At 35.2% G+C, this 15,248-nt stretch overlaps 1 protein-coding gene across 5 annotated transcripts in view; it reads left to right on the top strand.

Moving 5' to 3' along the window:
• The window catches only part of kkv (hyaluronan synthase-like protein kkv), a 29,024-nt gene extending 14,793 nt beyond the window's left edge, over positions 1 to 14,231 (top strand). Inside the window, exons 5-21 of one of the 5 annotated variants that reach the window (XM_085489329.1) lie at positions 306 to 515; positions 642 to 986; positions 1,299 to 1,690; positions 1,785 to 2,052; positions 2,270 to 2,532; positions 2,759 to 2,969; positions 3,209 to 3,456; positions 3,568 to 3,760; positions 4,872 to 5,026; positions 5,313 to 5,618; positions 7,157 to 7,404; positions 7,572 to 7,875; positions 8,952 to 9,128; positions 9,790 to 9,966; positions 11,655 to 11,816; positions 12,190 to 12,418; positions 13,452 to 14,231. In XM_085489329.1, the coding sequence (XP_085345455.1) occupies positions 306 to 515; positions 642 to 986; positions 1,299 to 1,690; positions 1,785 to 2,052; positions 2,270 to 2,532; positions 2,759 to 2,969; positions 3,209 to 3,456; positions 3,568 to 3,760; positions 4,872 to 5,026; positions 5,313 to 5,618; positions 7,157 to 7,404; positions 7,572 to 7,875; positions 8,952 to 9,128; positions 9,790 to 9,966; positions 11,655 to 11,816; positions 12,190 to 12,418; positions 13,452 to 13,792 (4,229 nt within the window). In that variant the 3' untranslated portion in view covers positions 13,793 to 14,231. The remainder of the gene's footprint in view (positions 1 to 305; positions 516 to 641; positions 987 to 1,298; positions 1,691 to 1,784; positions 2,053 to 2,269; positions 2,533 to 2,758; positions 2,970 to 3,208; positions 3,457 to 3,567; positions 3,761 to 4,871; positions 5,027 to 5,312; positions 5,619 to 7,156; positions 7,405 to 7,571; positions 7,876 to 8,951; positions 9,129 to 9,789; positions 9,967 to 11,654; positions 11,817 to 12,189; positions 12,419 to 13,451) is intronic. The other 4 variants (XM_085489328.1, XM_029303761.2, XM_029303759.2 and 1 more) reach the window with 4 other exon arrangements.
• The last annotated feature ends 1,017 nt before the right edge of the window (positions 14,232 to 15,248 follow it).

Raw genomic sequence — 15,248 nt, 5'->3', positions numbered from 1 at the left:
CTTTCCAAAATTTTATTTTAGATCTACAGAATTAATTTATAAAAACCTAAAAGAAAGATAAAATTTTTTAGATTATATACATATATAAAATTTACCGATTTATATATAATCTATTTTATTAAGTAGTGTAATGTGCGGAACGATTGCATGTTTCATTATTAAAGGAAATAAGAATCCGCTTTCGATCGCGAGCGTTCGACTTTCACGTTCCATCTTTCCACAGTTCCGTGTTATCGAACGAATAATCACATGTAAGAATAGCGAAACACCGCACGCTGCAACACGTACATTATTAATTCTTACAGGCCTACTTTCTCGTAACAAAAGCAAAGGTGAGTCCAAGCGATTCGTGCTCGTTCTCGTCGATATCGCCGCCCTGGCCGCTCAGACGACCAGTTTCGTCCTTTGGCCGCTGCTGGAGAACTCGAAGCACTCCCTGTGGCTGATTCCGGTCGCGCTTTTCCTCGTTTCCTGCGGGTGGTGGGAAAATTACGTCTCCACGCAGAGTCGAATAGGTAGACAAAATTCTTTGATTAAATCAATAGAAATCATTTAAGAAGCTTTTTTTATTTATTGAATATTTATCTCTCAATTATTAGAATCCTTCTTTAAAAACGCTTCAATTTTTCACTTTCTCGCAGGTCTGATCAGAACTCTCGGCAGAGTGAAGAAGGAGATGCGACTGACGCGTTACTTCACTTACATGTTAATATCCATCTGGAAGGTTGTGGCGTTCTTCATTAGTTCGGTATTGATATTGTACTTGAAAGGGGAAAACGTCGGCCATCTCTTCACCATGTTGAGTAGCGCTTTCAGCGAACACAGAATCACGGTCACGTCCATCAAGACGGCAGCAGGTGGAACTTTACCTGATCTCTCGGAGATCGTAACCGGCGACATCAGCGAGATCGTCAACTCTGACTTCAGCACGCCCATCTACGTTCTTTTCCTGCAGATCGCCGGCTCTTACTTTGCCTATATTTTCGGTAAACGATTTTAAAATTAACTCTTCCTAAATGTCAATTATATTTTTAAATGTCAAAATAATTATTTTGACGTCGATGACGTCATTTTGACGTTTAATGGTAGCAGTTTGATGTTTAATGACGTCAGTTTGTATTTGGGAATTAAGCTATCTTTGGATCCTTTTTAAATATCACAATTATATTTTTAACATTAATAAAAATTATAATTGTAGCAATTGTAACACGATAAATATCAGAAAAGAGTAGAGAAATTGTCATTAATATATACTAAATAATTTATTTTATTACGATTTTAATTACTCTGACTTTCAGGCAAATTCGCGTGCAAGATCCTGATTCAGGGCTTTAGCTACGCGTTTCCGGTGAATCTAACGATACCGGTATCGATTTCGTTGCTGATCGCCGCCTGCGGTCTTCGCAACAGCGATCCATGCTTCTTCCACGGCACCATTCCAGATTATCTGTTCTATGAATCGCCACCGCCGAACTTCCTCAACGACTTTGTGTCAAAGCAGTATGCCTGGGTGTGGCTGCTCTGGCTGCTGTCGCAGACCTGGATCACCCTGCACATTTGGACGCCCAAATGCGAGCGTCTTGCAGCCACGGAGAAGCTATTCGTGGTGCCGATGTACAACTCTCTGCTGATCGATCAGTCGATGGGACTGAACAGAAGAAGAGACGATCAACCAGAAGTCAAAGTCGAAGTAAGTATATTCTCAATCAGAAGACTTCATAGTTTCTTTATTTTATATTTTTTTATTGACTCAATTTAAATTAATTAATGGATCGATTCAATAGGATCTGGCGGAGATAGAGAAAGAGAAGGGCGACGGTGACTACGAAACAATCTACGAGCAGACGGATGGCTCGACGACACCTCCTTCAGCGGTGAAAAGCAGCGATCACGTGACCAGGATCTACGCCTGCGCTACCATGTGGCATGAGAACAAGGAGGAGATGATGGAGTTCCTGAAGAGCATCCTGCGCCTGGACGAGGACCAGTGTGCACGACGCGTCGCCCAGAAGTACCTCAAGGTCGTCGATCCCGATTACTACGAATTCGAAAGTTAGTTGGCAAATTAGCAATTCATCATCATTAATCGAACGAACCTTAACAGCTCACATAACTCGAAGACGTTCAGAGAACATTCTGAGGATGTTCGAATGTTCTCTGGATATCCTCTGAATATGTTGTGCTATTAGGGAATCGTCCTAGCGGTATTTGTCGATTTATTATTTGGTCTCGCTTCATAAATAAAACTGCCTGTTTTTTTCTCTTTTAGCTCACATATTCTTCGACGACGCATTCGAGCTGTCAGATCACGATGAAAACGAGTCGCAGGTAAACAGGTTCGTAAAACTCTTGGTCGGCACGTTGGACGAGGCCGCGTCGGACGTGCATAAAACGAGGATGCACGTAAGAGCACCCAAGAAGTATCCGACTCCGTACGGCGGACGATTGGTTTGGACTCTTCCTGGAAAGACGAAGATGATCGCCCATCTAAAAGACAAAAGCAAGATCCGACACAGAAAGCGTTGGAGCCAGGTGATTCCTTCATTCTTTTAAGCTGTAACTAGGATTTAGATATTTAGAATCTAACAAACTTACTTAGAGTCTCTATATTAATCTTGATTCTTTGAATTTGTACCTTCCCCTAACAGCACACATATCCCGAAGATGATTCAGAGAACATCCTAAGGATATTCTCTGAATATCTTTCGGGTATGTTGTGCTATTAGGGTCTTGATTTCTTACTTCTTTTCAAATTTAGGTAATGTACATGTATTATCTGCTCGGACATCGGCTTATGGAATTACCGATCAGCGTCGATCGCAAGGAGGTCATCGCCGAGAATACGTATCTGCTGACACTTGACGGTGACATTGACTTCCAACCGGCGGCGGTGAAGCTTCTCGTGGACTTGATGAAGAAGAATAAGAACTTGGGCGCCGCATGCGGTCGAATTCATCCAGTTGGCTCTGGTAAGATCATTTGGTCAGTTAAACGACTAGTATGTCTGTAATAATTGATAAAAGTGACTAAAATGGATTCAATTATGGTATACATTAATGTAGCTATGTTGATGTTAGTACAAAGTCTAGAGAGAAATTGTTATATCATTTATTAAATATAATCAAGTGAAGAGAGAGAGTAAGAGATTTTTTTACGATTATATTTATTTAATGTCCGATTATTACGATATTTTTCATAAAACTTGCAGGACCAATGGTGTGGTACCAGATGTTCGAGTATGCGATTGGTCACTGGCTGCAGAAGGCTACCGAGCACATGATCGGCTGCGTGCTTTGCAGTCCTGGATGTTTCTCGCTGTTTCGTGGCAAGGCACTAATGGACGACAACGTGATGAAGAAATACACGACCAAATCCGACGAAGCGAGGCACTACGTGCAATACGATCAGGGCGAGGATCGTTGGTTGTGCACGTTGCTGTTGCAACGAGGTTACAGAGTAAGCTTTTATCATTATTTTTATTATTTTTAGTACAATAAATACTCGTATTATCAATTTTATTTTATTAAAATATATACGTATATAATTTAATTATATTGTCACGTTTAGGTGGAATATTCGGCTGCAAGCGATGCTTATACACATGCACCGGAAGGATTTAACGAGTTTTACAACCAACGACGTCGTTGGGTGCCTTCCACGATCGCGAATATCATGGATCTGCTGATGGATGCGAAACGCACGATTAAGATCAACGACAACATCTCGCTACCCTACATTTCCTATCAGATCCTTTTGATGGGTAAGTGCTCGTTGATTCAATTTAAGGATGTTCGGGCAGTACAAGTACTTTTTCCCTGCTAAAAGTTTACTTTCTCACGTACAGTCAATTTCAAGAGTTAGACCATTTTTACATTTGGCAACGTTGTATAACATTTGATAGTGTATGTACGTGTCATTCACAGCACTGAATGTTGTAGTTGAGCATATAAGCAAATTCAAACGATGGAGTCAAAAAGTAAAGTATAAGGAAATACTAACCTAATGAGATAACTTCACTTCAATAACATTGACATTCAATGACAACTCCTCACTACTCTAACTCTAATGTTGCTGCAACGAATGCAACGTTGCCACTTTTTGTCATACTAAGAAATTGCTCAAAAATAATTATTAAATTAAAAAAACGAGCTTCTTAATAAAGCTAAAACTTGGTTTGGATAATTGTGTAATATTACTTATTCTGGTTAAAAAATTTCAAATTTTTTTCATCATTTTTTTACTGAAATATCATAATTTTTAGCCCATTTTTCATAAGACTACATGTAATTTTATTATTTAATTTTCCTATTAACAACCTTCTAAAATAATCTCAAATTTTAACAGATTTTTTTTTATGTTGAAATCTACAGAATACAATTGGATTTAACCAGTTTTCATCATTTTTGTCCTAATGCCTGAACATCCTTAAGAAAAAATTCAATAAAATTAAAACATATTTATTTGAACGATTGAGCATTAAGGCACTTTGGAACATTTTTACTTGGTGTTAAATCGTGGCTAAAAAAAGAAAAAACATCCCAGACAGCACCAAGCCCAAAATTGGCGCATAAGATATCATTAAGAAATCTTTAAGACAGCTTTAAGAAATCTTATATGATATCCAAAAGACATCTTAAATATATTTTAAAGATGTCTTATGCGCCGATTTTGGATTTGATGCTGTCAGGGTTTATCCTCATCCTTTTTATTAGATAGAGCCTCTATCACTTGTGCACCATTCATCTATTGTTTCTACTCGTTTACATATTCTCTACAATATTATAACTTTAACTTGTCAAAGAAAAGACAGGTTTAATTAATTAAAATATTTAAGTATGATTAAGACTATTTATTTGATTATAAAAAAACAGGTGGCACGATCTTGGGACCCGGCACGATTTTTCTCATGTTGGTGGGTGCCTTCGTGGCTGCCTTCAAGATCGACAATTGGACCAGCTTCTATTACAACATTATCCCCATCTTGCTTTTCATGATTGTCTGTTTCACGTGTAAATCGAACGTACAGGTATACATTTTTCGATTTTTTATGCCTATATGTGTTCGCTTTTTGTCGCGCATTGTGTTCGTCGCTCGCAATTTGTGTCAACAACCAGAATTCTTAATTAACAATCTACATTAATTTCTCACAGAATGCGACTGTTCAAGTTCTTCGAAAGAGTCAAAACATATATATACAATTTCTTAGGGCAAAATTTTCCACTTATGATATTTTCGAGTCAAGAGAGTGAAATGAACGTTTCTCATGAGGAATATCTTCAAAATGGGAGGAATTAAGAGTGAGTGGTTTTCAGCTCTTGTGCGCCCAGATCCTGTCAACAGCGTACGCGATGATCATGATGGCGGTGATCGTAGGTACGGCTCTGCAGCTTGGCGAGGACGGTATAGGTTCGCCCTCGGCGATCTTCCTCATATCACTGTCGAGTTCGTTCTTCATAGCAGCCTGTCTACATCCGCAAGAATTCTGGTGTATTGTGCCCGGCATCATATACCTACTATCCATTCCGTCCATGTACTTGCTCCTCATACTGTACTCCATCATCAATCTTAACGTTGTATCGTGGGGTACCAGAGAGGTGCAGACGAAAAAGACGAAAAAGGTTCGTTCATGGCATGTCCAGGTAACAAGCATACGTCAAATGACCCCATTTTGATGTTTGATGACGTTAGTTTGTTATTTGGATATCAATTTTTCTTCTTTTTTTCTTTCATCTTAATTAACTGGGTTCATAAAGGGATATATGTATTTTTCTTTCATTGATGAGAAGGGCTTTGGAGCTTCGGCAAGAGGAAATATTTATGTTTATATAACAGTTGTTGAACTTTAAAACATGTATATGGTACATCAACAAGAAGAGACCGCACCCTGGATAACAATCACTCACTCAAGGTTCTTCATTATTGAATAATCCTAAACAACCATTCGCTTGAGCTTTGGTCGCTTTATTTTAAGGGAATCTTAAAAGCCGTCCTGTTTTATCGATAAAACATCATTTAGAGCACTCTTTTCTTTTTATTAGTTAAAAAAATTTTTCTTTTAACATAAAATTGGTAGGTCTGCACTTTGTTTCCATATGTACTTTAATCGTGGAAAAGCACTTATTATTCCATTCAACCAAGAAAAAGAAAAAGGTGCACAAAAATAATGTTTTATCGGTAAAACAGGACGGCGTTTAGGATCCCCTTAAAACGGAGAACGATTAACATACACGCATACACACACACACACACACACCAAGGATTGATGGGGCTAACGGCAGGTGATGGTGGCCGCAGTGATCAGCACCGTGTACGCAATCCTAATGATGTCGGTGATTGTCGCGTACGCGATAAACATCATGAGGGAGAGCGTGATGTCGCCGAACGCCTGGTTCCTGTTCCTCATCGTAGGCGAGTTCGCGATTGCGGGTCTCCTGCACCCGTACGAGGTCGGTTGTCTCCTGCACGGTCTGATCTATTACCTGGCGGTGCCGTCAACGCACATCCTACTAACCATATACTCTCTATGCAATCTCAACAACATTACGTGGGGCACGCGAGAGATTAAGACGAAGGAGAAACACGCGGTAATTGATCGTTCACTTTACCAACATTGACTAATCTGCACTGATCAGGATACTTCTCTACTTGTGCTTCAAATTCATATTAATTATTTATTTACGAGAAAATTGTGGAGCAGATCCAAGTAGCAAACTGACGTCATTAAACGTTTAAGGATGTTCAAATGTCCTCTGAATATTCTCTGAATATTTTTTCGGATATGTCGTGCTATTTAGGTAAACGTCAGAGTGACGTTATATTATTAAATGTCAGAATGACGCCATTAAATATCATTAAATATTAGAATGATGTCATTAAATGTCATTAAACGTCATTAAATGTCATTAAACGTCAGAATGACGTTATTAAATGTCAGAATGACATATGTTTGCTATCTGGGTTAATAATTGAAACAAATCCTCCCAGGTAGCAACCCAGGTAGCAAAACTGACGTCATTAAATGTCAGAACGACGTGATTAAACGTCAGAATAACATCATTTTGACGTTCGATGACGTCGTCCAAAATGACGTATGCTTGCTACTTGAAGAGATTGTGTCCCTCCATTTGGATCTGTCATTGACATTCGTGCAATTCAGGAGCTCGAGCAAGAGAAGCGCGAGGCTGAAGAAGCGAAGCGCAAGGCCAAGCAGAAGTCCCTACTTGGTTTCCTACAGAATGGTGCGGGTACCAACGACGACGATCAGGGATCCATTGAGATATCCCTGGCCGGTTTGTTCAAGTGTCTGCTCTGCACTCATGGAAAACCTTCTGCCGAAAAGCAGCAACTTGTGGCAATTGCAGAATCCCTCGAGCAGCTCGGCAAGAGGCTCGAGACTATCGAGAGGTGAAAAATCAAAGTATTCTTTGTTACCATAAAAGCAAGTCTTATGTCGATTTTGAAGCGAGTTTATGTGTATTTGAGCTAAAATAAACCTGATAAACTTGTCTGGATCATTTCAAATTTGATTAATATTTTTTTGACGCTTTCAAAAGATTACAATTATCTTGTAGAGCTGTGGATCCTCACTCTGGAAGGAGAAGGGCTTCTTCGGTGGGTTCGCGAACCGCTGATCATCTGGGCGCCATCGGCGAGGATCCAGCCGAGGATGACGAAGCCAGCGACACGGAAACAGTGACCAGTTTGAATACGGAGGGTAATCGTGATGGCAGCAACTTCCTCACGCGACCGTATTGGTTGAACGATGACGGTTTGAAAAAAGGCGAAGTGGACGTTCTGTCGCTGCAAGAGGAGCAGTTCTGGAAGGATCTTCTAGAAAAGTATCTCTATCCGATCGACGAGGACAAGGCAGAGAAGGTAAAACGACGAGCAAACTACTCAGACTGATTTGAATATTTTTTTAATCGGAGGAATCTGTTTCTTTTTAAAAGTTTTTTGTGAACATTTACTTTATTTATATCTATTCCAAATATGGCAATAATCACGTCTCAAAAAAGTTTTTTTAAATATTTTTACTTTAACCGATTTCTCTTGAGAATTTTTATGAAAAATATTTTAATTGCTAAATAATCTTTATTCTGTTTAAAAATTAAATAATCTGTAAAGGTTAATTTTTTTTTGTAAAATTTAAAAATTCCAATTTTCATTTTTTTTTAACTTTGTCAATTTCTCATATTTTGTTTATATTCACATATTTTTTTATAAATCAAGATACATATTCATTACTGTTTCTATTGTGAAAATAATATAATTTTTAAATGTTAAATATAAAAATTTTTTTATTTAAAAATTGTTTATATAAAATAGATAAATTAAAAGAATTTTGAAGTTTATTTTGCGAGATTTAGAATGCTTAATTTTTTAATTTTGCCAATTTCTCTAATTCGCATTTTTGCTTTACATAACAGAAAAAATTGTATTTTGCAATTACATTTCAAAAAACTTTTATAGAGTAATTAATATCTCAATATGAATTTTGATCTTAGAATTTTTCGGGATCGAAACGAGCTTTCTTGCGATACAATACGTCTTTGTTATTGCAAGCTGTCGTCGATCCAGGGTGAAGAAATATAATTGATCTTCCTGAAATATTTATTTCTAAACCATTTCATTCTCTCATTGGACGATCATGCAATTGCTGAGCATTCAAAAAAATGTCAAGAATTTGTAGATCTTTCATCTCTCGACAATCGCACCTATCAATTAAATGAAATCAAATTAAAAGTTGAAGAAAATTCCTAAGAATTCAGAAAAATTAAAAGAAAGAATTAATAATTAATTATAAAAAATTGAAAAAAATCGTCTTTCATAGAATGATATAATGGTGCGCTTTTTTCTCTCTTTTCCTCTTTTACAGAGATACATACATTTATTTGTTAACTGTATATTCCCACATAGTGTAATACTTGAATTAATGTACGCCATGCTGTCAGGCAAGAATCGCCAAAGATCTAAAGGACCTACGCGACCAGAGTGTCTTTGCATTCTTTATGATGAACGCCCTCTTCGTCCTGATCGTCTTTCTGCTGCAATTGAACAAAGACTTGTTGCACATCAAGTGGCCATTCGGCATCAAGACGAACGTCACGTATGACGCTAGCACTATGGAGGTAAAGCCAGCTCCGTCGGCGCCTCGTTTTCCTCGATCGCAAATATAAATTAATCGTTGACGATCTATTAAGAGAACTTTGATTTAAATCTAGATTTTTAAAGTGCTTTCCAGCAATAAAACGCAGTCATACATTGGGTGACAGTTACATAATATCGACTTGTAGCTGAAACTCTGCTTTTTCTTATTTCACCACCAGAGGGCAGAGCAGTCGCTTTAACCTCTTCAGTTTTAAGTTTTTTTAAAGTTTATCTCCTATTACTCTATAAAAAAGTTGTATTAAATGTAAGAATATGGGAATAACACAACAGAACACAATGGAATACAACATTTTAACTGTCAACTTGTGTCATAGTTGGAAAATACTTTAAGTTATTAGGATCAAGTTAGATTACATTACAGGTTGGGTATATTGTGTACACAGCCTATGTACATTGCTGGGAAGCATTCTTAAGTACGCAACCCAAGTAGCAAACTGACGTCATTAAACGTCAAAATGACGTATGTTTGCTACCTGGGAAGGATTTGCAGATAAATCGAGCGGATCGTTAACGACGAGATCGACGGATATCGATGGATCGATCGACGGGGCTTTTTTTTTACTATTCTAATGCCATATCGTCTCTTTTTTCTCTGTTTCCTCTGCGCCATTTGCAACATAGGCCCGCATCGCCGGCGATCTGATCGAGCTGCGCAACAAGAGCGTGTTCGCCTTTCTAATGTTCAATGCGTTGTTCGTTCTGATCGTATTCTTACTACAGCTGAACAAGGATCAGCTGCACGTTATCTGGCCACTTGGCGTCAAGACCAACATTACCTACATCGAGGAGACTTCGGAGGTATCCGATCATCAAGACGGGGGAAAAGGATTTTAAGGCGATGGTGGCCATGGTGTCCCGTTAAAGTCGCTCTCGATGCGCTTGGATTCTCGCAAAATTAATTTTTTTTAAATTAATACATTAAAATTAATTAATTAATTAATTTTAGTTTAACAACTTGAAAAGATTGACGACAAAATTAATTTTTATTTTGCAAAATTTATTGATCCTAACGCATTGGGGGTGATAATTATACCTTCGGTACGATGACGATTGCACCTGCTCAATTCAATATGTATATATATTTTTGTGTATGTAATTAACACGACTGGCTCGCGTTCGAAAGGTTCATTAATATTCCGGTCTCCGGTTAATATTCTCACACAGGTACCTCACCCTCACCCCCGGGTCGAATGGAATGGAGATGATTTCTCGTGGCTCTGTGACTAGGAATATAACTAGAAATTAGCAACCTGAACACACAATAACATATTTCTGTTTACCTTCAGTTTACACTCATTAACAAAAAAATTTAAGCACCTAAAAAATACATCCGCACTTTGCTGCATGTTTTTTACATGATGCATGATTAGTCAAATTGAAATAATTTGCACATCTATAATTTTATATCAAATTTTGTTGTTATTGGATGTTTTGCTGGGTGCTTAATTTTTTTATCAATGAGTTTAATTACATGACTCAATTAAATCATGATAATCCAAAGATAGAGGCGGATATTGATCTTTTTCAAGATTTGATGCTAATAATTCTTGGAATTTAATTTTACAAATGAATAATTTTATGCTTCTAAATTATTCAATACTTGAAAAATTATTAGCATTAATAATATTATAAAAATTATCGCTAAAAAGTGTTATTAAAATTAATATTTTTATATTAAGATTAAAGTGTAAATTATATTAAAATTAATATTATATATTTTTGATAAAATTATAGATCCGTCTCTGTACACGCAAAAATCTTGTAATTACAGACTCAAATTCGCAAGAATCTACAGATCTATAGATTTTCGGATCTGCGTCTCTCTTTTCTCTTTCGTTGTCTAACTTTGACATATGCACTATATCGCCAATTATGGACGAGCACTACTAATGTGTAATATAATGTAATGGATGCTTTCAGTTCAATTCCCGAGTTTGTCTTATGTCGTTCATAAGCATACATTTATATATATGTATATATGTATATGTGTATATTGATGTGTTAATCTTAACACGCACGAAAGATGCACCGACGATTGTGGAATTTTAATCGCTAACAGAATTTATTTGTGTATTTAATTATATGAAGAAACGTTTCTCGATGACGATCGATCGATTATTATTATTGCAAAAATAATACAAAACAAAATTTCTATAACTTGGGAAGAAAAAACGATTCAAAGCTGCGAAAATAAATCGATTTGTAATTTAATAATTTAATAATCCAAATTAATTATAAATTTTATTCAACAGTTTCGATCTTTATTAAAACGATTCAAAGCTGCAAAAATAAATTAATTTTTAATTTAATAATTTAATAATCCAAATTATAAATTTTATTCAACAGTCTCGATCTTTATCTCCAAAATTAAATGAACAGATGAACAAATAGATGCGATTTCGATCGCCATTGGGCGTTTTTTCTTCAACAAGCACGTCTTTTTTTCGTGCACACGTTACACATTTTACATACGAACGATTTTGCAGGTACACATCACGAAGGAGTATCTACAACTCGAGCCGATCGGTCTCGTCTTCGTGTTCTTCTTCGCGTTGATATTAGTCATACAATTCACCGCGATGTTGTTCCATCGATTCGGCACTCTGGCTCACATCTTAGCCAGTACTAGCCTAGATTGTTGCAAAAAGGTATGCAGAATTCATTAAAAAAAATCGGTTTTTATATTAAATCATCATCCTTTTATATTTCAAATAAAAATAAAAGTTGGGTATTTAAATTTTTTTTAAAAAGAATTTTAGGAATTTTCTCTCTACAGAAGTATATGTATTTAAGTTAATTACTTTAATTATTGAATTTATATACGTTTCATATATTTTGAATTAATCTTTCACTTATATTTTCTTCTACAACTCTTTTGGAATATACTTTTAATTTCTTATAATTATTATTCATACACATTTGTGTTTCTAATATTTTTAAAGTGACTTATTGAGAGTGAGTCACTTTACTCAAACGATCTCTTATAATTTATTATAATTAATTAATTAATTATTTTCGCAGACGAAGGATCTTTCCGAGGAAGCCTTACTGTCAAAACACGCGGTCGAGATAGTGAGAGATCTACAGAGACTGGACGGAATGGAGGGCGATTATGAAGAAGGTAGTGGCAGCGGACCTGGTAGACGAAAGACGATTAGAAACCTGGAGAAGAGTCGCAGGAAGACGCAGGCAATCAACACGCTCGATGTAGCCTTCAGGCAGCGATTCTTCAGCATGAACGAGGGCGCAGGTTCGAATTTACTACCCTTCTTTAACCCCTTAACAGGTGCGAATTAACTGAGGCAAAAAGTGTTGGCAGAATTGCGCAAGTTCGAGTAGGCAAGAATATTATTTCTAGGACCTCTCGATTTGATAGGTCATTTTCATAGAGTCAGGTAGAAATAGGTGATTTTTTATCACTAGACTTATATATTACTATCTTTGTTCATATTTTCTGTTAAAGATTTAAATATTGAATTTTTATGCGTTGCATAATTAATTAATTTATGCATTAATTGTAATAATAATTTTTACATGCATGCGTCGCAATCTTTGAGATTTTATTATCAAAGAACAAAATTTTGCTTTGCGTGCATAATTATATTTGTTTAGATTAAACAAAATGATATATATATATATGCTACATATTTAGCATTTATAAGCAGATTTTATTAATACAATAGGAAGTTACAAGTAAAAGTAATTATGTCGATTCATAAATCAAACTCAATTTTGTTATCAAATTTAATTATGATAGCAAATTATTGTTAGTATAGTAAACTGATAATAGAATACTATAATACAAACTTGAGAAATACAATTTAATAATTTTTATTAAAAATAATGCAGGTATAATGCTATATAGTATTATATTAAACAGTTATATTTTAATCTTATATTTTATATTTCAATTTTAATTCCCAAATGTCTATTGTGTACATAATTTTAATTTGTCAAATTTTAATTATATATAATATATAATTTTAATTTTTGTTATGTACCATACAACACAAACGCTTAATCCTTAATAATTTCAAGTAGCAAACTGACATTATTAACGTCAAAATGACGTCATTTGACTGACGTTAAAATGACGTATTGTGAATTAAGATTTGTTATCTGGTATAAATGTAGATTGGAGATTAACACTCTTAATGATAATTAAGTAGATTGGAGGTTGATCCCCATCGTTGAGGAAATTGAGAAAATTCAAATGTAGGATTATAAACATCAACTTTTAATTTAAAAATTAACTCTTAAAAATGAAAAAATTTTGAATAAAGGTTTGCCGAGGAACATGTCGACGCGACGCACCACCGAGGCATTCAAGGCCTTCGAGGGTAGACGCAACAGCATAATGGCGATGCGCCGGAAGTCGCAGATGCAGACCCTGGGCGCGAACAACATCTACGGCGTGGCCGGGAATCCGCTCGGGATCCAGGGTCGACCGTCCCGCAGCAGCCAGATATCCGTCAAGGACGTGTTCGAAGGACACGGGACCACGTCGGCGGCCGGACACGTGAACGCTGGCTACGAGGGCGACGACAGTCCCGTCAACAGCCTGAGGCTGCAGAATCTCGGCAGTAGTCAGGTCACGTGGCGGGAGGCCAACTCCAACGTTTGAGCCCATCGTGGAAGGTCGATAAAGAATTAGTTCATTAGGTTGAAAAGAGAAAGGAAGAGCACATTTCCGAATCGCGTTTCCAAAAATTTGGAATTTCAAGCTTTTCACAATTTTTTATTATTTCTTTTTTTTTGCTTTTATGGGATTATAAGATTCTAACGGAAATATAAAATATTTTTTAATAAAATTTGTAAAATTTTTGTTTAAATTATATTTTTGAGTGAAAAATCTCGAGATAAAAAATTGCAAAATGTTTAGAAACAGAAGAATAATGATTACATTCTAAATATGTAAAATTGTATGCATTTGTGTAGTAGTTAAGATTTATTGTAAAATAGAAAATAATGGGCATTTTTACGCGCATTGTCATTTTCGATTTACAATAGCTTTTTTTAATTTCTATGATTTTTTCTAATTATTAGAAAATGAAAGTGAAAAAGACTCGATTCTAATAAATTTAAATAAATAATTTTGCAAAAAAAATTAATTTTTTGAAATTTTTTTGTGAATTAAAAGTGATACATGTAAGTTTAAAAAATGCCAATTTATTAAGACTGAATTTTGCATAATTATTATGCAAATGCTATTATTATTATTCCATTTTCTGTTTCAATATTTTATACTTATCTTAATTTTATTACTAAAAAATGTATTTTTTAACATAAAATGTTGTGAAAGGTTTAAATAGTAATTGTCTATTTGTTTAAATATAAATTTTATAGGACATTCTTAAATATTCTACTTTTTGATTTGCCAAATTCTTATATAAATATATATATTTAAAAAAATATTTGCTTATATGTATATATATTTAAAATCGGACGCTATCCTGATATTACATGGATTGAAGATATTATTCTGTAAATTATGAACGGCAATTATTTTTAACTTAAATTTTTAAATATAAAATTAAAATATTTATATTTTAAAAAATATAAATTAAAAGTGATTTTGAAATGAGCTCTTTAAATTGTAGGCTAATTGAGATTTCTAGCATCAAAGGTTACGATATTTTAACACCTACGTGTTTCATTAATTATGTCACAGAATAATTTTAAAACTATATATCTCTACCAAAATCCGCACAAATTTTCTTACTTATCTGATAAGTATTGACAAAATCCAATCGAGTTTTCTCTTTTTGCATATTTTTTTGCACCTTTTCTCTTATTTCTAGCACATCTCCCGTTCATTGTTTTTTCTGTCGCTTTCTTTTATATGGATATTTTATCCTTTCATACTCTAAAAAAGTATATACATTCTGCATCATAACGTTGAATTACAACAGCACTGTTTTATTATTCTTTTTCTTCCTTTAACTGCACATCTATACTTTCTTGTACCTTTTTTAATATGCTTCTCTTCAGTTTTTCTTACCTTGCATGTATAAAGTGTAGAGTGATGCGGTTAAAGGAAGGAAAAATTAGATTTTTGTATCATTACTATCAGGTAGTGA

Source organism: Nylanderia fulva, unplaced genomic scaffold (assembly GCF_048542155.1).
Source record: "Nylanderia fulva isolate GAGA-0341 unplaced genomic scaffold, ASM4854215v1 Scaffold80, whole genome shotgun sequence".
NCBI classification, from domain to species: Eukaryota; Metazoa; Arthropoda; class Insecta; order Hymenoptera; family Formicidae; genus Nylanderia; species Nylanderia fulva.
The sequence above is the reverse complement of the archived record's forward strand: the minus strand, read 5'-3'. Positions and strand labels throughout refer to the sequence as shown.